The following is a 23782-nucleotide window of genomic DNA, read 5'->3' as shown; positions in this document are numbered from 1 at the left end:
TTTGGGGTAATTTCCTTTTTAAGTTGGTCATTGCCTTCTTCCCATGTTTTAAAAAGAAAACAAGTAACTCTGCCCAGGTTTAATAACATCTCACTAAATAGAATGAGTTGTAAGAATTTTTCACATTATTATCACAAATTATTGGTTCATTCATATATATCTTACAAAATCTATTAATACTGTTATTTCTTTTGTAGGACCTTATTTATTTATACAACACTGAACACTCTGGGGCTCCACACTACCTAAATCACATGCATGGAGGAAGCAGGCACACAGAAAAGAAAGCTCTTGATTCCAGTGTTGAGTCCACAGCCAGATTTGTTTTTGTTTCTTTTTTGCTAATAGGTTGATTAAAAAGCAAAAACACTACAAACAAAGATTATAATTTATACATAAAGCATACAATGATATTTACTGTAGCTTCAGTTAGAAGACTGCAAGCTTTAGGAACACACAAGCCTATTAATATATAGAGTGGCTATAAGAGGAAAGATGAATAGAGACAGAGAGAAAGCCAGGTTTACCTGAGTCGCGCCCTCCTCAACTGTCTTTTTTAACCTCTGAACATCTTCTATCAAAGGGACATCCGTCTCCATTGCTACAGGACTATTGAGGTCAGAGGAATCAACATACATAAAGAACTATGTTGAAAAGAAAGGGAAACAAAAACAGAACACAAAAGGATGGAGAAAAGACTTTAAGTCGCATGCAAAGAAGAATGAATCAAGAGGCTCTCGACTAATGGGAAAAGGAGGCTCTGATCTACTGCAGCTTTCAGGTCTGATGCGCTAGTCGAGGTTTAGACTCAAAAAGATTGAAGACATTCAATCTTTTATGGGACTTAAAGAAAGTGTTATAAAAAAGTGAATGTGTCGCAAGATGTTAGAGAACATCATGGCTGGGGACACTGAACTTAATTAAAAACAAAAATCAACTCACTGGCATGTTTGGATTGAAAATGTTAAATTTTGTTGCACTTTTTAAAGAACAGTTCAACATTTTTTTAAAACATGCTTATTGCTTTCTTCTTAAGAGCTGGAAGAGAAGATACCACTCTCAGGTCTGTACTCTAAAAGCTGTATGTGGCTGGAGCTTAGCTTAGCACAAAGATTGGAAACAGTGAGCATGGCTCTGTCCAACAATAGTAAAAACTGTATTATCATATTTTTGGAAAAACAAAAAGCGAGGATCTACTTTTGAAGGACATATCCAAGACGTCAAAGGCTACTATAGGCTACAGATAACAGTGTAAAAGTGAACCACCACCTCACTGGTGATCGAGACAGAGGACAATGAAATTAAGGGCAAAGTGTGTGCAGATGAACGGTGTTTGGCTTCATCCCTGTGCTGCTAACCACCGAATGGGTGGGGATCTCCAGGGGAAGCCAAACACTGGTCATCTGCACGCACTGTGATGACACACAGCTGGTTGAATATCAGCAAAGTTTCCCTGCTTCCCTTCCTGTACAGCAGGGTCGGTCTTTGTTTCACTGTTATAATCATTAAAAATCAAAACAGCATGTGTATACATTCAGTAGGCTATATCTTCAGTAGCTAACCCTACACTTTTCAGGGTCTGATTTTGGTTTTGGAACAGGGAAGAAACGTGTATCTTTTTCCAACCTCTCCAGGTAACGAGTATCATTAATACACAAGCACCAAGAAAAATGTTAAGTTCAAAATCCACAAAAGCAGCCTGTAAATTAATTTTGAAAAGATTGTATGAAAACCTATGGTGCACAGCCATGTAGCTGTCGAGCCTTGGTCAGAGTTGGCCGATACTACGCTATGATAGGCCAGTCTGCGTTCAAGGGGCGGGACTAAGCGAAGGATCAATTCAACATCAAACTTAGTATGAATAGTGTGTTAGTATGCGATACTGAACACAGCTTGTTTCTTGGCTAGGCGCAGAGACTTCCTGGAGTCTCCACTGGTTGCCAGGCAACGTCACGGAGAGAACAAATACAGTTTTAGTTATTGTACCCAGCCAAGAATTAGGATTTCATTAGGTTTTGTTACCTTTGAAAGGAGCCAGGGTAGCTGTTTCCCTCTGTTTCCAGTCTTTGTGCTAAGCTAAGCTAAGCTAGCAGCTACTGACTGTAGCTTCATCTTTATCATACAGACCTGAGGGTGGTATCAATTTTTTCATCCAACTCTTGGCATGAAAGTGTGTGTGTGTATGTTCCAAAATGTTGAACCGTTTCTTCAATGCCTAACACTGTTATACAGTGGAATACTAAAATCAGTTCTGGGGAGTTTCTGTATATAATTTCTCTTTTAATGAATCCAATAATTCTTCTGAAAGCCTTTTAGAGCTGTCTGATTCAACCATTCGCCACCACTAATCACATTCATAGATCACGACCACTCATCACGCTCTTTCCATCTTCACCAGCTGTGTAATTAGAAAATTATTAACTACCAAGTCATAGTAGGAACAAAGGGAGTCCTTAATGGGATAAGATGGAAAGGGAACTACAGGTCAACAACAAAACTAGCTACAGATAATACAAGACACTTATTTCATTAAGATTAGTTCTACACACGCGGGCACACACACACACACACACACACTGTGGTAGTAAGGGGAAAGACAGGTGAGGTTAGATGACTGCACACGCTGCTCACCTGTGGATTCGACTTGGCGAGGTTCTCGATCTTGATCCAAGCCTCTTCACGTTCTTTTGACTTTGCCTTCTCTCTGTTGAACAAAGCACCAAAGCTCACGTCTTTAATCTGTTCCACTCCGCTAACAAATGTGAATCCCAACACTTACTTAGCTGCAGCGTTAAGGCTGATTGCAATTATGTGTCACTCAGATGTCAATGTTAAGGGGGAAAAAAAAACAACATTAACAGAGTGGGAGAAGATTCTTTGGTGCCTACTTGTTTTTCTCAGCCCTGAACTGCTGCGTGCAATCATCAAAGAGCTTCTGATTCATCTCCATGAAAAGCTTCAGAGCGTTGTAGATGAGGCCATGGATGGTCCTGTGAACACACAACATTATTTTCTGTCTAATGTAAAGCAACTTGAGTTCAAGGTGAAAAAACTACTTCATCGATTAGTAGACTTCTTGATTTTCTTTTGCACTTTTAAAAACAATGAGACAAACTCCCACACTGTCTTGCTCACTGCTGAAATATTTATATAATTGCAATGTTCCGCTTGTCTGACCTTCATCAGCTATGTGGGCAGCAGCACAACACTTTCATATATACTGTATGTACATGTCAGAGCTACCTCAATCATCCATTAACAAAATATAATTAATTAATCTTCCCTGTTCTGCAAAGCCTTCATCAATATGCCATTATTCACTTTTTTTCATCTTCCTTATAGTGTCTATCAAACAAAATATTTTTACTACATAAAATATATAAATGTTACTGTATAACTAATAACTGGGCAATTATGTTAATGTATTTAAACGATAGTACATCCTTGGTCTGTAACACTTTAAAAGCAATATTTCCTCACCCCAAATGACTATTTGTTTATCAATTCATGAGGAAAACATATTTTCTCGCATGCCTGTGTTGAACGAAGAATCCAAAAAGTTAGCAAGAGCAAAACTATATCAAAACATCTGTCTACTAGGGGTGGGCAATATTGCCCTAAAATAATGTCACGGTATTTCAGGGTATTTTTGCGGTAACGATATTCTTGATGACATGGCAAATTAGTAAAAAAAAATAAATTAAAATCTTAAAGGGATAGTGCACCCAAAAATGAAAATTCAGCCATTATCTACTCACCCTCATGCTGATGGAGGCTCTGGTGAAGTTTTAGAGTCCTCACATCACTTGCGGAGATCCAAGGGGAGAGGAGGTAGCAACACAACTCCACCTCATGGAGGTTTACGGCACCCCAGATTCAAATGTCCAAAAACACATAATTGAAACCATAAAATATCTCCATACTACTCGTCCGTAGTGATCCAAGTGTCCTGAAGCCCCGACATAAAAAGTTGCTTGGAAAAACGTGAGACATGGGCACTGCGTTAATGTGTGTTCATGTACTTTCGCTGGTCTCACGCAAGCGCACACACATGAATGCAGTGCACAGAGAGGCAGTTAGAGCTACAGGCTACAATGAGGCTAAAAACAGAGTTCAAATGACATTTTTCCAAACAACTTTTTATGTCGGGGCTTCAGGACACTTGGATCACTACGGACGAGCAGTATGGAGATATTTTGTGGTTTCAATTATGTGTTTTTGGACGTTTGAATCTGGGGTGCCGTAAGCCTCCATTAGGCGGAGTTGTATTGCTACCTCCTCTCCCCTGGGATCTCCGGAAGTGCTGTGAGGACTCTAAAACTTCACCTGAGCCTCCCTCGGCATGAAGGTGAGTAGATTATGGCTGAATTTTCATTTTTGGGTGCACTATCCCTTTAATAAGTGAAAAAGTTTTACAGTTTATAAACAACAGTAACTCAGAGTGAGATTCAGATTCTATATACAATATTAATAGTTCAACAAAATAAAATCTACAACAAATTAAAAAGCTTAAACAGCTCCCAAAAAAATATAAATCAACAGGTGATTGCCTTCTTTTAGTAAAATCCTAAATGACTGAGCTGTTATTTTTTTCCACCTGGACCTTTATGCTCTGCCTTTTCTCCTCTAATCATCACGCTGTAACCTGTGACAGGCTGTTATGATACCACAACTATCGCACATTCACATATGTGTAGTTTTTTTGTTGAGCTGCAAGTGTCACGTAGGTTTACATTACCAAAGGTTTATGACAAAATCACTTCATGACATCAACTCCCATGTGCGTAAGGCGAGAGAGGAGAGGGAGAGACGCTGCGCTGCTGCCAGAGGAGCCGCTGAATGAGTTCCCTCTGAGCGGTAACTCACTGTAAGAGTCTGAGAAGTCCGGGGCTGTTCATAAAACATTCAGGACGCCACAGTTTATTCCACACTACTGAAGCTGCTCCTCTTTTTGGAACCACCGCAGAGTCGGTAACAATTTTACTTTTAGCCATGCTTGCTGTTGCTATGGGTAACAGTATGACGTCAATATGTTAAGAAATCGAAATATTGAGATGAACGAGATGATATGGCACGCCCCTACTGCTTCAAACTTTTTACACATCTCATTAGGTATAATCCAAGACTCATTTGTCCAGTCGTATGCTCAGTACTTTCCGAACAGACAGCCCTTTTTGATGGGGAACTGAACTGTCAATGGACTCTCATTTCAACATTGAAGAGGGCTGACTGGATAAATGAGACTTAGATTATACAGCAGTTGTGTGAGAGTTTGTGAACAGATGTTTGCTCTCAGATTCTCTTGTTCTTTTCTAGTTTTAAGACCTCTGAAGTTACATGAACATTAGCTTAAGATTAATTAGTATTATTATATTGCGTCATTTTGTATCTTTCTAATCTTTTTAATGTTGTTTTCTTGAGTAAATTGAAGGTGGTTATCAGTCAAACCAGCCTTTGTAGTCCTCTGGCTGGATGCTTGAATGACTGAGGCAGCTCCTACGTGTATGTGCTGTATAGGTGGAGGTGCTGTGATGTTGCCCACATACCTGATGAAGGTCGGGCAAACTGAAACGTTAGCAGTAAGCGCGACAGTGTGCGGGAGTTCTTCTCACTGTGTCAAGACTGCATCTTCCTCCAACGCACCCGTCACACATTCAGGTGTGCAGGGATTATTTTTTCAGTTTTTTAGTGTGCATTAAAAGCTGCAAACCTAAGCTGTGTATAAAAAGGAGATCTGCAGATATATACAGTAAAACATGCACTTAAAGTGATGATAAACCACCTTTTAGAGATTCTTCATGAGAAGTAAGTCTAAATAAGCTCAAATATCTACACACACTTGAGAGATATCTAATGTGAGCTGGCGTGACATGCAGTGTGAAGCATTTAAGAACATTAGCACAGCCTGTGTGAAGACTAAATCTGAGTGTCTTACTTGTTCCAGTGGGTCTTAGAGTTGCGGTACAGAGCAGGGAACATTATCGGCAGAATCTTTGCTGCGTTGTCGCTGATCAGACTCATGATGTACTCGTTGTTCCAGTAGTACAGAGCTCTCTCCGCCACCTACATAAAAACACCTCCGTCAGGCATATACCGACAGCTGCCACCACTCCACCTGAATAACTTGCTCCCTGAGGTATGAAGATAAGACTGTCATCACCCGTCGGTTACCTGGAAGTGCGGGCTGGACACACACTTGGCCAGCTGTCTGAAGAGAGGCTCCTGCACTTTGACGAACTCGGATGGCTCGATGACGTCCAGGATCTCCTCCAGCTCGTTGAGGAACATCACTTCCTTGGGACTGTGAGTCTTTGGCCAGTACTTTAGCAGAGCCATTACCACCTGATGTGATGATGGAGAAATAAAATGATGGTGATGAATAACCAATCAGGGAGGATAAGGGGATAGAAGCTGCACAAAAATTGATTAAGCAATTCATAATCTTGCACAGCAAACCAAAACAGACCCAATCTTAAATTTTAAAATCAATCTGAGCATCAAATAAGCAAGAAAATGAAAAGTCTTTTTGTTTGACATACCGGCTCAGTTAGAGTGCTGTCCTTTTCCAAAAACTGCACCACGCAGTAGGCCAGCTGCAAAACACATAAACAAACAATCATTAAACTGTCAAAGTATTTGAATTTATGTGCAAGCAAACTAAAAGGTAACATGATGGGGGACTTGTTAATGCCTGAGGGACCGACTGGCTGGAACATGCAACACCAGTTTTCAATAAAACCTGCAGAAAGACCTGCTGCTCTTCTGAAAGGAGGAGGCGTGTACGCTCAAAGCAGGTTTGGACACGAATATTTCAATACATATTTAAAATATGTGACCTGTAAATAACTTGCTATGTCATGTTATGTTATGCGTGTTTTGTCTCTCTTGCCATTCAACTTCACCGAAAATTTAAAAGGCTTCCTTTTGTGTTGGACAGACTCACCTGTGGATGGTAGACACTGAGTGATTTGACTTTGTGCAGAGGCAATAAAACCTTCAACAGGAAAATCTTGTGCTCTTCTTTTAGTGGTAAGGCAAATCCATTGATTATGCTGTGGAGAGAAAAACCCCCCACAGAAGTGTTATCAGAACATCTGAACAGTTGCTTGGCATCATGGGTGCATTATGAAACAATGGGCCCCTGGGCACAGATACACACAAGGCCCCACCACCCCTCCTTCATATGAGCAACACACATGGACTGTTTGGTTGCTTTGTGTCCCTTTGAGGTTGTTTAGGGTCTTTTGTAGTCATTTGGGGTAATTTTGTGTCTTATTAACATATTTTTGTATCACTTTGAGGTCATTTTATGTCTATTTTGGTTGTTTTGGGTTGCCTTGGGGTTGTACCAAGTCTCATTGTGGTTGTTTTGTAATTCTTTTAAGTAATTTTGTGTCTTTTTAAGGTCATTTTCTGTCTCTTTGAGGTAATTTTGATTTTTTCTGTAGTCATTTTGTGTCTCTGAAGTAATTTTGTGTCTTTCTGTGGTCATTTTGTGTCTTTCTGTAGTCGTTTTGTGTCTCTGAGGACATTTTCAGTCTTTCTGTAGTCATTTTGTGTCTCTCTGAGGTAATTTTGTGTCTTTCTGTGGTCGTTTTGTGTCTTTCTGTAGTCGTTTTGTGTCTCTGAGGTAATTTTGTGTCTTTCTGTGGTCATTTTGTGTCTTTCTGTAGTCATTTTGTGTCTCTGAGGTCGTTTTGTGTCTCTGAGGACATTTTCAGTCTTTCTGTAGTCATTTTGTGTCTCTCTGAGGTCATTTTGTGTCTTTCTGTAGTCGTTTTGTGTCTCTGAGGACATTTTGAGTCTTTCTGTAGTCATTTTGTGTCTCTTTTACATCATTTTGTGTCTCTTTGAGGTAATTTTGTGTCTTTCTGTAGTCGTTTTGTGTCTCTGAGGACATTTTGAGTCTTTCTGTAGTCATTTTGTGTCTCTTTGAGGTAATTTTGTGTCTTTCTGTAGTCGTTTTGTGTCTGAGGTAATTTTGAGTCTTTCTGTAGTAATTTTGTGTCTCTCTGAGGTAATTTTGAGTCATTCTGTAGTTGTTTTGTGTCTCTGAGGTAATTTTGTGTCTTTCTGTAGACGTTTTGTGCCTCTTTAAGGTCAATTTGGGTCTTTCAGTAGTCATTTTGTGTCTCTTTGAGGTAATTTTGAGTCTTTCTGTAGTCATTTTGTGTCTCTTTTACGTCATTTTTTGTCTCTTTGAGGTAATTTTGAGTCTTTCTGTAGTCATTTTGTGTCTCTTTTACGTCATTTTTTGTCTCTTTGAGGTAATTTTGTGTCTTTCTATAGACGTTTTGTGCCTCTTTAAGGTCAATTTGGGTCTTTCTGTAGTCATTTTGTGTCTGGGGTAATTTTGTCTCTTTCTCTAGTCATTTTGTGCCTCTCTGAGGTCATTTTGTGTCTTTCTGTAGTCGTTTTGAGCCTCTTAGGACACTTACTGTCTCTGTTAGGTCATTTTGTGTCTCTTTTGGATCATTTTGTGTCTGTCTGTAGTCGTTTTGTGTCTCTTTGACAATATTTAATGTCCTACTGAGGTGTTTTTGTGACTTTTCCGGTCGTTTTGTGTTGCTTTCTAGTCATTCTGTGTCATGTTATGGTTGTTTTGCTTGTTTTTGCTGTTATTTTGTGTCTCTTCACAGTTCCTTTGCATCTCTTTGTGTCATTTTTGTGTTTCTTTGTGATCATTTTGAGTCTTATCCTGGTCAGTACATGTAAATTTGAGTGACATTTACAAAAGGAAGCCCAGGGAGACCCCTGACATTTTGGGCCCCTGGGCCTGTGCCCGGTATGCCCGCTCAGTAATCCATCCATGCCTGCTGGCTTGATTTAACAGCTTGAATTGAATTAAACAGCTGATAATTAGGAAGCTTTTGCATTTGGGACAAAAATGAAAGATTCATGGTGTGCTATTATGAAAGGGAAGTGCTGATGGACATGTTTAAGTCGTATGACAGCCACAAAGCTTGTAATGTTAGCTTAAGGCCGTACCTTCCAAGTATTTCCAGTAGTTCAGCTATACCATTATGGTGCTCTGTCTCATAGATAAACCTGGAAGAACAAACAAAACAATTGATTAATACGTTGACCATCTATCTTGGTATACATGTTTTAAAAATAAGCCAAGCAATGAGAGAGCTGCAGCTACCTATAGAAAATGTTATTGATCTGTTTTCTGATGTACGCTCTCAGCCCCAGGAACTTTCCATAAATCCTGTGGAGGGTAGTTTTGAGGAAGTCTCTCTCTCTGGGATCCTCACTGTCAAATAGTTCTAGGAGCTACGATGAAAAGAGAAGTGAGAAGTTACCATAATGACAGTCAGTGTGTAAACTGTGTCCTGTAATTGACCTGTGGCTGAGTCCCGCCCCTCGAATGCAGACTGGCCAATCATGGCGTAGCGTCAGCCAACTCCAACCGGGGCCTGACAGCTACACATCTGTGCTCCAGAGAGTTTTTCTAACTACACTGAGCGTTTCTAACTACCTTTATCTTTTTAAGCTGTTGTTGCTGCTGAGTCAGTTTGACATCCTGGATATATCCTTCAAACACAGACTGTAGACCCCTCTGTCTGCTTCTCTCTGGAATCACTATTTCATTTTTCCAAAAATACCACCACAAAGGGGCGGGGCTTAGCAAAGGGTCAATAATCATTTTTTTGACTATATGGTCTGAGAGTTTAGCAAAAATGTTCTTCTCTTACCTGCATAACAAATTTCTGGTCGATGTATTTCTTTGCTATGTTAGGCTGAAAGTCAGGCGATTCTAAAAACCTAAGGAAAAATTCATAGACGAGCTGCAACAGAAAAGAAAGAGAAAAGAGGAATGAATGCGGAGAAGGAATTCAGACAAAATGGGGACAAAGTGTGCATAATTTAGCACTGAGCTGCACAATGTTGAGGCAAACGCTCTAACACCAAACACACAATTTAAAATCTGCTACAGACATGCAGTTCTGTAAACTTCAGAAACTGCTGAACTGCACAAGTCAGCCATGCTGGCAGTCTCTTCTACGCAGAGAACAACCGTTTAAAAACCTCTTAACTGTTCTGCAGATGATTAAATGACTTAAATGTCAACCTGGAGGTGTGGCCATGCAGCTTCAAGTGTTGGCTCGTCCTCTTCTGGATCAAACTCCGCTCCAGTGGGGTTGGACGATGGAGGCAATGTTCTGAACATATTCACCGCAAACTGGAACAACAGAAGTGAAAATGATACGGTGAATGTTTATTCCACTGGACAGTAGGTTATTAAAGATAACTTCCTTTTGCTGTTTTTATAACTCAAACTTTAAGTTCATGTTGAGACCACACTGATGCCAAAATCTCTACCCAGATTCAGTTTCACAAAGTTCAAAAAAAACACACAGCTAGACCTGGACTTCCTGTCAGAAGTTTCCCACTCTTGAATAAATGTTTCCCGTCATGACATACGGCAAAACCAAAAGCAAAACCACATCAAAAGACTGACACCATTTTCAACACAACATATCTACATTGAGCTGAGAAATCCTTGACAAATAAAACTTTTAAAAACACATTGTGCAATCAAAGCAACAGCAGCATTTCTGTTCCTGGGGCCTACAGCACAGCCTCACTGGGACAAGTCTCCACACAGTCTGGCACATTAAGTTAAAGGTCGATTATAAATGCTGGTGTCATATGAGGAGTACGGCTCATTTATTCAGCTCCTAGGTCTTGTGAAAAATGATTAGGCACATGTGTTAGTGCCATTACATGATTTATTTTCCAAAAAAATCTGTCAATTCTTTAAAAAAAAATCTGTTTTCAGAGTCTATGATACATCTGACTACATCTGAGCTGTGTTTGTAAATGTCTGTGAAGCATCCTTGCCTAGGTATTCTAAAATTATTTTTCCTTTTTTAGGTTAATGTTAAACTTTGTCCTTGCGACTGGCCTCCAAGGGCCCGCAATAATTCAAGTGTGTTGTGTTTCTGGTCTCTCACAGTGTCAAATGACTCCCCTGTGGGCTGCTGTTCCCTGCCAGGCAGATCATGGGACAGTGCAGGTGGCCTACTAAAACACTGGGAGCCTTGTTTTAAAAGACAGGCTACAAGGTAGATAGACTATCTGCACTGTGCTGCACTTCAACCCAGAACAGGCTGTGAAGATGACTGTGCATTAACTCCACAATGGAAACCGTAAATGGAAATGTCATAACTGTGATTGGTGCGATTCTGCTGCTGACTTTCTTTGATGATGAAAAGATAATAGTTTGTTGTCTGTCCTTCGCCGTGTTTATAGCTTCATTTCTCTGCACACTTAAGGCTGTGATGAGACGGTAAGCGGAACAACTATCATCATGATCATTTTGGTTTGCTCAAATTCTCTGCTGGTAAACTTTAGTTGTAAAACAAAGGTGAGGCAAATTTTCCAGTGATTTCACACAATCTCTGTCGCTCCTGCTGAAAGTTAAACATTCATCATCACAGCCGTTGTACCAGTGGAGAGACTTCGCTGAGAAGGCCAATTCTAAGGAAACTGTAGTATGAATGCAGGATTGTGAAAAGCTGATGCTAAAAAGTGCACTGCTGGCTTTAAAAGTTGAACAATAGTAGGTTCTGTGAGGCTGTATTTAGACACAGCCTTTGAGCTAAATGCTAACATCATATTCGGTACCCTAACACCTCGTCTCTACTTACATATGTAACTGGTGTCCGTAATTCTGTAATTATACGGATGATGCTTCTAGTGAAAAAAAGTGCATTTCTTTACGGTCGGATAGAAACCTGATAGAAACTACCTGTAGCCATGGGGGAGAGGCTAATTCTGTTTTTCGCTATCCAGTACTTTGGAATATGCACTTCGAACATTACCGGGACAACGACAGGACTAATATTGCAAGGCAACAAATAAATGTGTGTGCATGTTTTGTGAAATATTTCATTCATTTAATTAAAAAGACGTATAAACGGCTGAACGAGTCATGATGACAATCTGCCTGTATATAACGTATAACCATATTTTTGCAGAATAACATTACTCAGATTCACAATGTGTTGAAACTAGATATACACAAGTTCTTTTTAATCATAAAAACTCACTTGACAAACAACACAGGCAACTGAATTGAAGGAAATAGCCTGTTAGCTAGTTAGCAGCCTGTTGGCTAAGCTAGCACACTGTCATAGGGTCTCTCCGGAATTTGCTGCAAAAGTTTCTTAATGTACTTGAGGCAAAATTCGGACCATAATATTACAGAAGGGAGGAGTTTCGCAGGCACATCAGATATCATGGAGATTACCATGGGAATGAATGTACTTCCAGTTGCCTCGTCTCCGACATATACGTAAGTGGAAACAAGACACTCTCTCGTTGACTATGCTAACATGCTAATATTAAGCATGTAATGTCTACACCTTAGTTTAGCATGTTAGCATGCTAAAATTTGCTAATTAGCACTAAACAAAGTGCAACTCAGGATCATGGGAATAAGCTTGTTCGAGATGTCTGTGCCTCACCTGGAAATTGGACGAGATGGGGCGGCTGACGTTAAGATTAACAGTTTCCAGAAGCCTTATAGCAGCAGAATATACAGGAAGTCAGAGACACTAACAACCTGTTATGTCACTCTGTAGGCTACGTGTAGCCTTGTTCTTTTTCAGTCTGCTTTACAGCACTTTATAATTGCTGGTCTTGATAAGCGCTACATGAATAATCTTTATTATTATTATTGTTAACCATACAAGATATGTTAAATGACAGAATACCTTCATTTCACAACATTAGGATTTCTGAAACAAGGGTATGCAGAGTTTTGCAATGCTGAAACAGTGTGGAAGGGGCTTTGAGGTACATTTTCAAATCAGAGGTGTTACCCATTCAACAGTGATGTGCATAGAAACCAAATTATGGAAGATCTTTACACATATACTACAAACAATATGTGCATTTATTTTACATGTGCTTTAGCAATGTTAACACATGTTTTCCATGCTAATAAAGCCCCTTTGAATTGAATGGAATTGACCTGAATTAAACCCGGCTATATTAGAAGGCAGTGTGTTTTGTCAGGGCTGAATGCAGCCATGGTGTTTGTGGTCAAAACTAAGAACCAATCAGCTCTTTAATCATGCAATAGCAAGGTGTTCCCATCATGCCCTGGTTATTGTTGCCCACATGTACATGATGTCAGGGCAAGTCCAGATCAGGACAGACACAAATCTAACCAACACGTATTGTGCGGTGATCACCTATCGCCAGTGATCAGTTCTGCTCAGGCCTGGCACATCTCGAACGAGCATAACGTTATTAGTTGTGCAGGTATTCAGTCATAAACCAGATTACTGGACAAATTTGATTTTGACCTGATGATGACTCTAGATGTCCAGTTCAGTGGTTAAACATGAAATGCAGATCGTTCCAGCTTTTGGAGGAGTTCATGGAGGAAAAATACATTTTGTGTCTTTCCCCTCTCCTCTTTGACTCCAACCCACATAGTTCATGAAATAATATTTTGAAAGGCAATATAAAGCATCAGCAAACATCACACATCAGCTGGGACACCGAGCCTACCAGCTCTGTCCCACAGCTACAGCCTGCCCCTATTCTCGGCCCGAGTTTCACCCTCATCTCCAGCTTTTATCGCAAACACAACCCCAACTGCAGTTTGACTGACCATGTGCACCACCTCCGGGTAGATGGGCTCTGTGATGACATTCCTGTTGTGGGTGATGTACTCCACCATTTCGCTCAGCGCCGCCCGCTTTACTTCCTTCCATTTCAGGTCACTCAGCGGGTCGGACAGGAAGTCGAAAAGAACGCAGCACTGCCGTAGCTTCTGGATGAAGAGCTTCTCCTGCTCTGCGGGGGCCACATCTGAGGAGACAAAGAGGGGGGTAAGGTGAGGTGGATCAAGAGAATAAAAAAAAAAAAAGACAAGAGTCCAAAGATGACCGAAAGAGATTCAACGATGCTATACAATAAAGCAGTTGAGAATATAGGAGGAAGGAGCTGTGTTCAAAGAGTGAAGGGTCACAAGAGAAAGGCGGGGGTGGTTTTAACTGTCAAGGATGACACCAATGCGATAGAGAAAAGAAATGTTAGGCAGCATGAGAGTGATGAAGACTGGCAAATGAGTCATGAAGACTAAAGTGCATTGAGAGAAAGGCTGAGATAGTTAGAGCCCAGGGGGAGGATAACCACAGCGCAGAGTGGTAGGAAAGAAGACAGGATGGAGACGGGAGAAGAGGATGAAGGATTTGGGAACTAGGTGAATGGTCACAGTCTAGCCATTTGACACACTCGCTGCAAATACAAAGAGAGAGAGAGAAAAAAGATGTTTTTATAAAAGGAAACCAAGCTATTTAAGTCTGTCATTATATTTGTCCATGGTGGTTTTGAGGACTTCCTCTTTTCACTCAATTTCCACCCGGGCACTCAAGAGCACAGGCTCGTAAACAAACAATCTCTGGCAGAGGCAACGCTTCACACATGACAAGACAAAGGGGAAACATCCATTTCGGTTGCTCCAAATTACCTGCTCATGTGGAGCAGTAATAACACATACTGACACTGTAATTATGTAGTTATGCCACACAACTTTGATGTAGCTTGTTTCTCTCACTTATGATGTCTGGTTTTTATCTTTGATCATCACAATGGAGGAAAATCTTCACACATTCTTCATCGCTATTATGACACGTTAAAGTAAAATAAAATCCTGATCTGGACATCTAAAATACATGTGGCTTTCTGCGCTGCTATACACTGCTTATCTGTCCTTTAAATATGAAGCTCCATACAGCTTAGCTTAGCATGAAGGCTGGAAATATCTTGGCTCTATCCAAAGGTAACAATCTGCCTACCAACACCTCTAAAGCTCACTTGATGACACATACCTGATACCTTATTGTTAATTATGTTGTCACAGGTCTGAACCAGGTAAGCTGTTTTCCCTATTTCTAGCCTCTAAGCTAAGCTACCCAGCTACAGCCCTATACTTAATGGACAGATGTGAGTGGGATCAGTCTTCTCATCAAACTCTCTCCAAGAAAGTAAAGTGTAGTGTATTTATCAAAATGTTAACTATTGCTTTAAAGGTCCAGTGTGTAGGATTTGGTGGCATCCAGCAGTGAGGTTGGAGAACTGAAATTTCTCCTGTGTGTCAAGCGTGCAAGACAACTACAGTGGCCAGTGTGAGAACATGAATGGCCCTATCTGGAGTATTTGGTTTGTCTGATCTGGGCTACTGTATGTGTGTCAGCTCTATGCAGAGCCTACGCCATAGTCTAGGCAGGTGGTCTACACCATTGTGAGTATTTATACTTGTACGGTGGTGTGTCTGTGTCACTCTGCAGTTACACCTCCAAAACACTAGTCAGCATTTCTGTGAAGTGCTATAAAGTTTAGTTGATTATAACACACCCCAAACACACACTAAACGTGGGTTAATAGCAACAGTTTCAAACACAAAAGCGCACATCGGCTTCACTATAACTCGCAGCATTCACAGACAAAGCACTTGTCTTTTGCTGGACACGTTTTCCCCACAAATACAACATGCTAATGTTTTTAGCACAAACCTATGGCATTTTACTTTGTATAAATTAGCCTTGCAGCTAGTGGACTTTTCCTCTACTCATATAAAGCCAGGAACAACAGCAACATTTAACAAAGGTAACGACACATAATTTGGCTCCATTACAACTCACAAGGTTCACAAACAAAACAACTGTCTTAAACTACAAACGTTTTCCAAACAAATATAACATGCTAACGTTATTAGCACACACCTATGGCATTTTACATTGTATAAATTAGTCTAGCAGCTAGCGTACTTTTCCTCTACTCATATGAAGCCAGGATAAATCACACACAAGACTTAAGATGCTATTTTAGTGGAGGCTTTATTGTCTTCACAATTTATTGGTTCTTATCTGTGAAATTTAAGTAAATAAAAGCTCTGTTTCCACTGAGGGAAATGGTTTCAGCTTACAAAAGTAGACAAGAGGTCTGCATCGCCACGACTTGTAGTTACATTTCTGAGGAGGTGCACGTCAGTCCACGGCATAGGGTACAGCGTCAATTCAATGCGGAAGAATAAATCCCGCTTAGTTCCCACACACTGGATCTTTTAAAGTATACTATGCAGTAGTTGTCAGTCCTTCCCCAGCTTTGTCTACTTGGTATTTCACCTCACTGTATTTGCTTTTTCATGGGGCCATGTCCATGATTTTCTTAGCTTTCTCTTCGACAGATACTTGCGGTGGCACCTGGTAACTACCGTTTTTTTTATAAAGTCTTGACTTCACCTGTGGGCTGTGCCATGAACGTCGAGAATACAGCAAAATCATACAAAAATACACAAAGAAGCCAGAGTCTGCAGATAAATACACCCCCACACACTCCGAGTAGGTTATATGTGATGATTAAAAGAGATTACTTTAGGTCAGTGTCTTTGAACATGTTATATCGCTCTCTATAGACGTGTTCTCTTGTGAAGGTACATGCTACAATATCTTCCAGCAAGGCTAGATATGGCATCTTAACACCTGCTTGGAGGCAGATCAGAATCTTTTTAATACCCTGGATGCCTGTTATTAATAATAATAATAATAATAATTCAATGGCACTAAAAACTGGTGGGAGCAGCCATCACTACAGAAGGATTTAATAAAGACAACGAATACCAAACAAATTCCAATATGAGCATTCTCATTCACTCCTCTAGGACTTTTTCAGTCAAATATTTTTATTAGGACAGTAATTGAGGATGAAAGGGCATCAAATAATGTCTATTAAAACCTGCTTTTAATGTTATGCATTTAGTTTAACGGTGTGTGTTTGCATTTTCTAAGACAGTCGGGCCTTCATTTGTGCATACGCATGGTCTGAGGCAAATCTAAATTTGTATGCAGAGTACCAACCAATTCAGGTAAGAAAACATTCCCAGATTTGTGCATCAAACATTTGTTCAAGCACAGATTTGGCTACCTGTGAACTGTTTGTGAATGAGGCCCGATGCAATTCTGCAGCCAGGCCAGTAAAAATAAATCACTTAAAACAGACTGACACTTACTCAACCACTGTTTTCTTAAGAGAAGAGCTTGAGACCTGATCTGGTGTTGTACCATACCATGCAAATAAGGCACTCCAATTCACAGTTGAAAATACATTTCAATAACCTCTACTTCCCTTCATAGATTAGATAGTTCTCAATAAAATAACAGACATGTTTTGTTATCTAAAGCTTCTTCCCTGACTGAAATTTGATTCTGCACAAGCCCGGCCACGGCTGTAATAAAATAGGCAAATCCATAACGTCAACATAGTCCGTCGCTAAACTCAGGAGTGGGTTCATTTAACTGACAGAAGCAGCTGTGTGCGATGTAGATAAGAAGTCTGTCACATCAAGATGTTGCTAGTGATTTGTATTGCACCGACAAAACAGACCTAAATGTGGTTAGTTTCATATTTATGATGTCATTAGTGTCCCTGCCGGTTACCTGTGCTGTGTATCTGATAGAAGATAAGGAGCACAGGAAACCTACTGTGGCTTTACATTAAGAAAACTGTATTTCTGCAACCAGAAGGGCTCTAGAAAAGGTACTCTGTGAAATTAAATACTATACTCTGAATGCAAGAGCAGGACACGAGGTAACACAGTGAGCAAATCTGCATAATCCCCAAAAGCGTCACTTTTCTATACCCTATAATTACTAATCAGTAAAGGGTGTGGCATTAACTATTGGCTGGCACTGAGGCTTGGAGGCTGTCTGCACATGAATGAGGATGTTGGCGCCACGGGTGCACTGAATTAGATCAGATATGTTCATGGCATATACGTCAAAGGGAATGAATCTCATTTCCCTTCTACGACTGTACTGTAACCTGTAGGCAGAACTCTTCCAATTACTGAGATAAGAAAATTAAGTTGTGAGACAAATTATGATTTATGAATTGGTACAGGGTTCAAGTGAGGCAAAAAAGGAGAATAATAACAAATCAGAGCACTGCAAACATGCTATATGAATGCAGATATGTACAAACACATTATTCTGAGAAAAATTAATTTGGTCTCTGTGTGCTGCGCTGCTGCCATCTATCTAGTTTTAATTAGACTGAAAGTAATGAGCAAATAAACAAACTGGCATGAAATTATTCTGCCAATTCATTCATGCAGGTGTGTAATAGGAAGGAAATCACTGCTGGGGAAACTTCATATAGACACGGAGGAAAATAATAACCAGCTAAACCTATTCGTCCATGCCCTTATTTCAATGAATGTACACAAAGAGCGACAAAGGCCAGAGGAGGACGCAGACAAAACACAACTGCCTGACATTCTTGCAAATCGGCAGATTCTAGGTAAGAAGAGAGGTATCCTATTCAGACATAATGGAGACTTGGCTCGGACACACACGCGTGCACACACACACGCGCGCTTCTGCAGTGTCAGTTTCAAGTCGGCCAATTCATCTTGATGACAGTGAGAGGTTGGGAATTCCACAGGAGAGAGGCTAAGTGTGTGAGCTGCCATTAACGGCCATTTCCATAAAGATTTGGCGGCCAGGAGCACTGTCACTGTCACAACAGGAAAAACAGTGGGAGCGCCAGTACGCCTGATTAAAAACACATAAGAGAGAGGTTCATCCAAGACATTTATCATTTGTATTATTATTGTTGTCTCCAAAGTGGATATAGCATGTTTCAGAATGAGGCACACTGATCCGATACTCCGAACGTTGGAGCTAGAAACTCCGCAGTCCGTTAAATTGGTCGATAGAGAACGCTTACTTTTACTGTAGTGGCAAACTTACATACATCAGTCAACTATAACTATAAAATTAAAATAAGTTTTGCCACCTTTTCAAAGGCGCCGACGTCGTGACTCAATCCACACATCTTAAATGTCAATATGACAACCCTAACCATTCCATTTGTTTTAACTGTCTCTCTTGCAGGACAGATGCTTTTAGATCTTCAAGTGCTTAAAAAATGTATTCCTTACTTCCTTAAGCAAAAATAGTGGCAGAGTGTCATTCCTGTGCGTTCCACCAGCATTACACCCTGCTCTACACACTTCAACCTGTGCTGTTTGTTCTGAAAATGTCACGCAACCCCGTTCCGTGGGCCATCAGCGAGGTGCAGATGTTCCTCTGCATCGCTGGTGAAGAGGATATACAGCGAGAGCCAGACGGAGCAGTGACACAGCTATCTGATACCAACCCCGCCTACATTAAGAGGACCGTCTGCAGTGGAAACGCAAAACAAATCTAAGGTTTAGATACATATCAGTACGGGTTATGTGCAATTTTAAGAGTAAACTATCGAAGGCATTGGAAGGGTTGGTGGGAACGTGGCCTAAGTACCTTAACAGAACAGTTCTATTGGCATCATCCACAACTTCTGACGATGGAAACGCTACAATAAACATTTTAATGTTAAATGAACTGAGCTGAACCCGACTGCTTGGTGGAAACTAGGCTTTAGGTCAACAGAGGTGCACCAGTTTCATCCCAGAGGACTGGTAGAGACAACTAGAGCACCAACAGCAAGAAGGATTAGATTACCATTTATTTTTTGTGTATATTTCACTCACTCAACTCTGTGAACTTTCTATCTACTTGGCTTAAGGTTTGTGTTGTAACATACTTGTCACTTGTACTGGTTGCACTGGGACATGAAGCTGCGCTGGAATGTGCTACCATGCCTTGCACCCCTGACTGTGTCAGACTTGCGTTGCTCCTCTTACATAAGTCCGTCTGCCTGTGTTATAAAGTTTCTGTACACTCCTGAAATATCCAGCGGGTCGTTGTGTAACAGATAAAGGCCCAGTGTTGTGATCCCAAAATTGATGTTAACCACAATGTGAAGTCTATTAATGCTGCTAACAGAGGCCTTAGGAGGGGAACAAGCATGCGCCTGCACACGCACGAGTGTCACGTCTTGTGGGAGAACAGAGAAAGATTTATCTTAATGCCCCCCCCCCCTTCCTTGTTCAAAACAAAGATAATAAATAACCGGAGTCACATTGGAAACAGTCTCTACTTTTTCTCTGTAAATGGGTCAAATGAACAGCTGCCAGTCGAGTCTGGAGTTAGGACTGGTTTGGCAATCTGCTTTATCGACAGTATGTTATGATCAATGTAAACATTGACTGATAACTATTTATAGCCATGTGGAGGGACAGTGTGCTGCAGTTTCCAAGGCATATGAGCAGCTAGGTTGGCCACATTCATTCATTAAAGCACTTTTGGCTGCAACACCTGAGACTGCATCCAAGATATGTACTTGGTAAAGTACGGTTCATGAATCATCACCCATGTGTTGTTGGGAAATAGTTAAAAGGTATGCATCATTGCCACACTTGAGACACATTCATTGCTGCAATTTGGAGGCTTCCTCGCATCTGACAAAAGTGCTTTGCGGTGCTTGTTATTAAAATGATGTCTTGCATCTGAAAGAAACAGATTCACAGGCTCTCTTGATACATGGTGCAAAAATGTATCTTCGGCGACATAAACCTGGGTCTAAATACAGGCATGACTGCACCCTAAACATACTGAGGAAATGTTGGAGTGTGATTCAGAGGTGGCCAGGGATTCATGTGTCCAAAAAGGTGGTGTGGTGAAAACGCAAATGCGTTCCTAACAACGCTGAAGGGCCACCTGAACATTTTTGTCATGTGTGAGACTCAGAAAAATGTCCTAGACATGCTACATCTTTAGAAATATTTATCTGAGGCGATCCTGCTCACATCCATGTGCATGTACAAATGAACATTTATACATTTCTTTGGTTCAGTAGTAGTTTCAGTTCCCCACATACAAAATCAAACGTGAGAAGGGAAGTGAAAAACGCTTCTACGTAGTTTCTCAAACGATAAACTGAGACACATTCAGATGCCTGGAGTAAATTGCAATCTGTTTCCACTGAATTAAGACACAATGTGGAAAGATCTGGATACAAGGCATTTCATCTGAGCAGGGTCAGAATGAGAGAGACGCACAATGAGAGGAAAGAGGCAGAGAGAGTCTGATTGTTCCCCAACACTGAGTTGTCATTCAAGGCAGTGGCCTCTGTGGCTCAATAGAGTGTAATCAATAATTGCCCGAGGCTTCATCTAACGCTGGGCTGCACCCGAGTACAGTGGTAACAGGCTGGGCCTTTCAAACATGACTGAGTACATTGTACACACACCAAGAGGCCGAGCCCGATGTTGTAATCCCGAAACATTGCTGCTGTGGCTGGGTCATATTGACAGCGGTGCTTTGTTGACAGACATACTTGAGAGGCACGTTCAGATTGAGTTTCTTGCGTCTTGTCTGGGGGAAAAGGTGCCCGAGCATGTTGGTCTCAAGGGAAAAAAGGGTGTGGGGAGATGGGAGTCGGGGGGCTGCTTGCTGCAGAGCATTGGCAGTCCACAGCCTACACACTATGACCAATTTGTGCCCAGATGAACTGGAGTGTGACAAAAACGCTGGGGCTGGGTAGAGCAGCTGAGCAGGAGGTGAAGGGGGGGAGACATTACACTCCTCTTTAGCTTCTCCTTAAATGCTACCGTTTATAAATGCACACATGAATGCAGAAACACACATTTACACGCAAACACATGAAAAACTGAAGGAGAAGACCCTTCCCTAGGCTATGACCTCACTTCCTTTGACATCACTAGCTTGGCGGGGGGATGGGCAGAGAGCAGCTAGCTAGTAAAACCTGATTTTTATGTAGCTCCCGTGTCTCACAGTCATGCACATAAGCCGCACATATAACAAAACCTCACTTCGCTTTTAAATACAATAGAGCTGCTCTCCATAGCGCACGAACAATGATGTTATCGCTAACGTCTGAATGCTGACTAACCAAGCAGTAACCAGTGGAGGGGAACAGGAGCACAGCAACACACAGCTCTCTGTCTCTCTCCTTAATACCCTGGGACAATACAGGAAGAATAATATGTCCTTACGTACCTCTGAAGTGCATAAGAGCCACCGGCTGAAAGGGCCCATTGGAGTTAGGTGCATCCACAACCATCCTGTCTCCAGATTTATTGCATGTCAACATCTAAACCTCAACCAGGAAGGCGATCCACTCAGGGCGAGAGGCCAGCCTCCATTTTAGCACAAAAGCAGATCAGAAAATGAAGCTCTCTGCCGCTGGAGGGAACTGGCTAGTTAGTGATGTAAGCACCGAAGGAGCGAGGTGATTGGCTCAAGTCGGGCAGCTCTGGAGCAATGACAGCAGAGGCTGCTGGGGGAGAGGGGCGGTGATTGGCTGAGAGGGGGCAAAGGGGCGGGACGTGCGTTGGAATTTTTTGGTCTGGCTCCTCCTCCTCACTCACTGGTCTCTGGTGACGCTGAGGCCCTGCTACTGATCTTAGATCAGATTGACTTAAGTCCTCTCCACAGTTTAACCATTAGCAGGGGTTTCAGTATAATCTGACTTAGGATAAGCAGCTGGAAATAACTTACTCTGAGAGAGAGGCACTGGCTGAATCTTCAAAGTCTCTCATTGTTTCCTCCTGTCATCCCTGCATGGTTCTTTATCAAAGAGAGGTGGAGGACAGGGTCAGAGGGGGCCTAAAATCTTTGGATTCAATGAGGAACACAGGATAAAGGCCTTGTGGACGTGTGGCATGGTGTCACCCTGAGTATGAAAAATTAATATGAAATCAAATAAATGATTAGATCTAGCTAAAAAGACATAAATCAGATTTGGTGCTCTCCAATAAGAACAAAATGAAGCTGTAATCAACCATCTTCAGCAGCTTCACATAATGCATTTCATGCGAGGGCTTTATGACTCACACAATATTCGGGGCAATGGCAGAATTTGCTGCATTATGTTATTCTGAGTGACGTACAAGTGCTTAACAAAATTAGCCGTAAACAGGAAATGAAAGTGAGAGGACAGAAAAATAAATGCACGGGCACACGACATAGGAAACTGCTGCAGCTCTGAGCTGCGTTTTGCAGCCTGTCTGAAAGTTCATCTGGCGACGTCGACATTTGTTTAAAAATAAATATCGCACAAGGTATATGTCACAGGATGTAACACTTTGAGTGTTTAGGTTATGTGAATTGAGGCTAAACCTTTTTCTAAGAATCTGTACACCAAAATAAGTCCAACTCCAAGGCGACAGATGCATATAATCTGCATTTCATCTTTACATAATGAAGTAGCTGTGCCTGGCTTCATGTGATTCATCAGAGGACACACGAAGTGAAACCACATTCGCATCACAAGGCCAACCAGAGTGGGGGTTTTTATTCTAAATCAGTGGGGTTCAACAGCATTTTCACAGTCATTTCATAACAAAGAGACTCTGCTGTTTTCCAACAAAGAACAATGTCAGACAATTATTACACAGCTAATTAATTAAGAGTCCACTGATGAGTGGTGATTAATGTCATGTCATTGCCCCACCAGTTACTGTGCACCAAATCCTGGTGTTATTTTGGGGTCTGAACGCCTTGTTTTAAATGACAGTTAATTTTGTGCACTAAATAGCCTGATGTGTGAAAGATATATAACCCAAAAAATATGTGTCAGGATTATTTTAGCAAGTAAAAATATTTCTTGGCAGTTCCTTTTTGGCTCAGCAGGTGTAGTAATAAGTTCATTGAGAGGAGAGGAGAGGAGAGGAGAGGAGAGGAAGGCCAAGTGTATCACTAAGCAGTTCTCACTTGGCATTCTCTCACTGAGGGGCCAAAGCCTCTCCAAGAGGTGCCATTACATTCCACAGCCATGACAACGGGCGCCGGTATTTTCTGAAAGCTGCCACTTACTTCCTACTGGCAGGCCGGGTAGGAGTGTGTGCCGG

The 23782-nt window shown here is 41.2% G+C and overlaps 1 protein-coding gene across 3 annotated transcripts in view; it reads right to left on the bottom strand.

Moving 5' to 3' along the window:
- Positions 1-22118, bottom strand: part of ppp2r5ca (protein phosphatase 2, regulatory subunit B', gamma a) — a 24141-nt gene extending 2023 nt beyond the window's left edge. The window contains exons 1-13 of one of the 3 annotated variants that reach the window (XM_033643012.2): positions 21930-22118; positions 13634-13833; positions 10076-10186; positions 9699-9791; positions 9146-9276; positions 8989-9048; positions 6944-7052; positions 6540-6593; positions 6172-6342; positions 5936-6063; positions 2889-2990; positions 2632-2704; positions 528-644 (exon numbers count right to left, since the gene is read on the bottom strand). In XM_033643012.2, the coding sequence (XP_033498903.1) occupies positions 528-644; positions 2632-2704; positions 2889-2990; positions 5936-6063; positions 6172-6342; positions 6540-6593; positions 6944-7052; positions 8989-9048; positions 9146-9276; positions 9699-9791; positions 10076-10186; positions 13634-13833; positions 21930-22023 (1443 nt within the window). In that variant the 5' untranslated portion in view covers positions 22024-22118. The remainder of the gene's footprint in view (positions 1-527; positions 645-2631; positions 2705-2888; positions 2991-5935; positions 6064-6171; positions 6343-6539; positions 6594-6943; positions 7053-8988; positions 9049-9145; positions 9277-9698; positions 9792-10075; positions 10187-13633; positions 13834-21929) is intronic. The other 2 variants (XM_033643015.2, XM_033643014.2) reach the window with 2 other exon arrangements.
- Between the last annotated feature and the right edge of the window lie 1664 nt (positions 22119-23782).

Source organism: Epinephelus lanceolatus, chromosome 15, assembly GCF_041903045.1.
Source record: "Epinephelus lanceolatus isolate andai-2023 chromosome 15, ASM4190304v1, whole genome shotgun sequence".
NCBI lineage: Eukaryota > Metazoa > Chordata > Actinopteri > Perciformes > Serranidae > Epinephelus > Epinephelus lanceolatus.
This window is presented reverse-complemented; position numbering and strand designations above follow the sequence as displayed.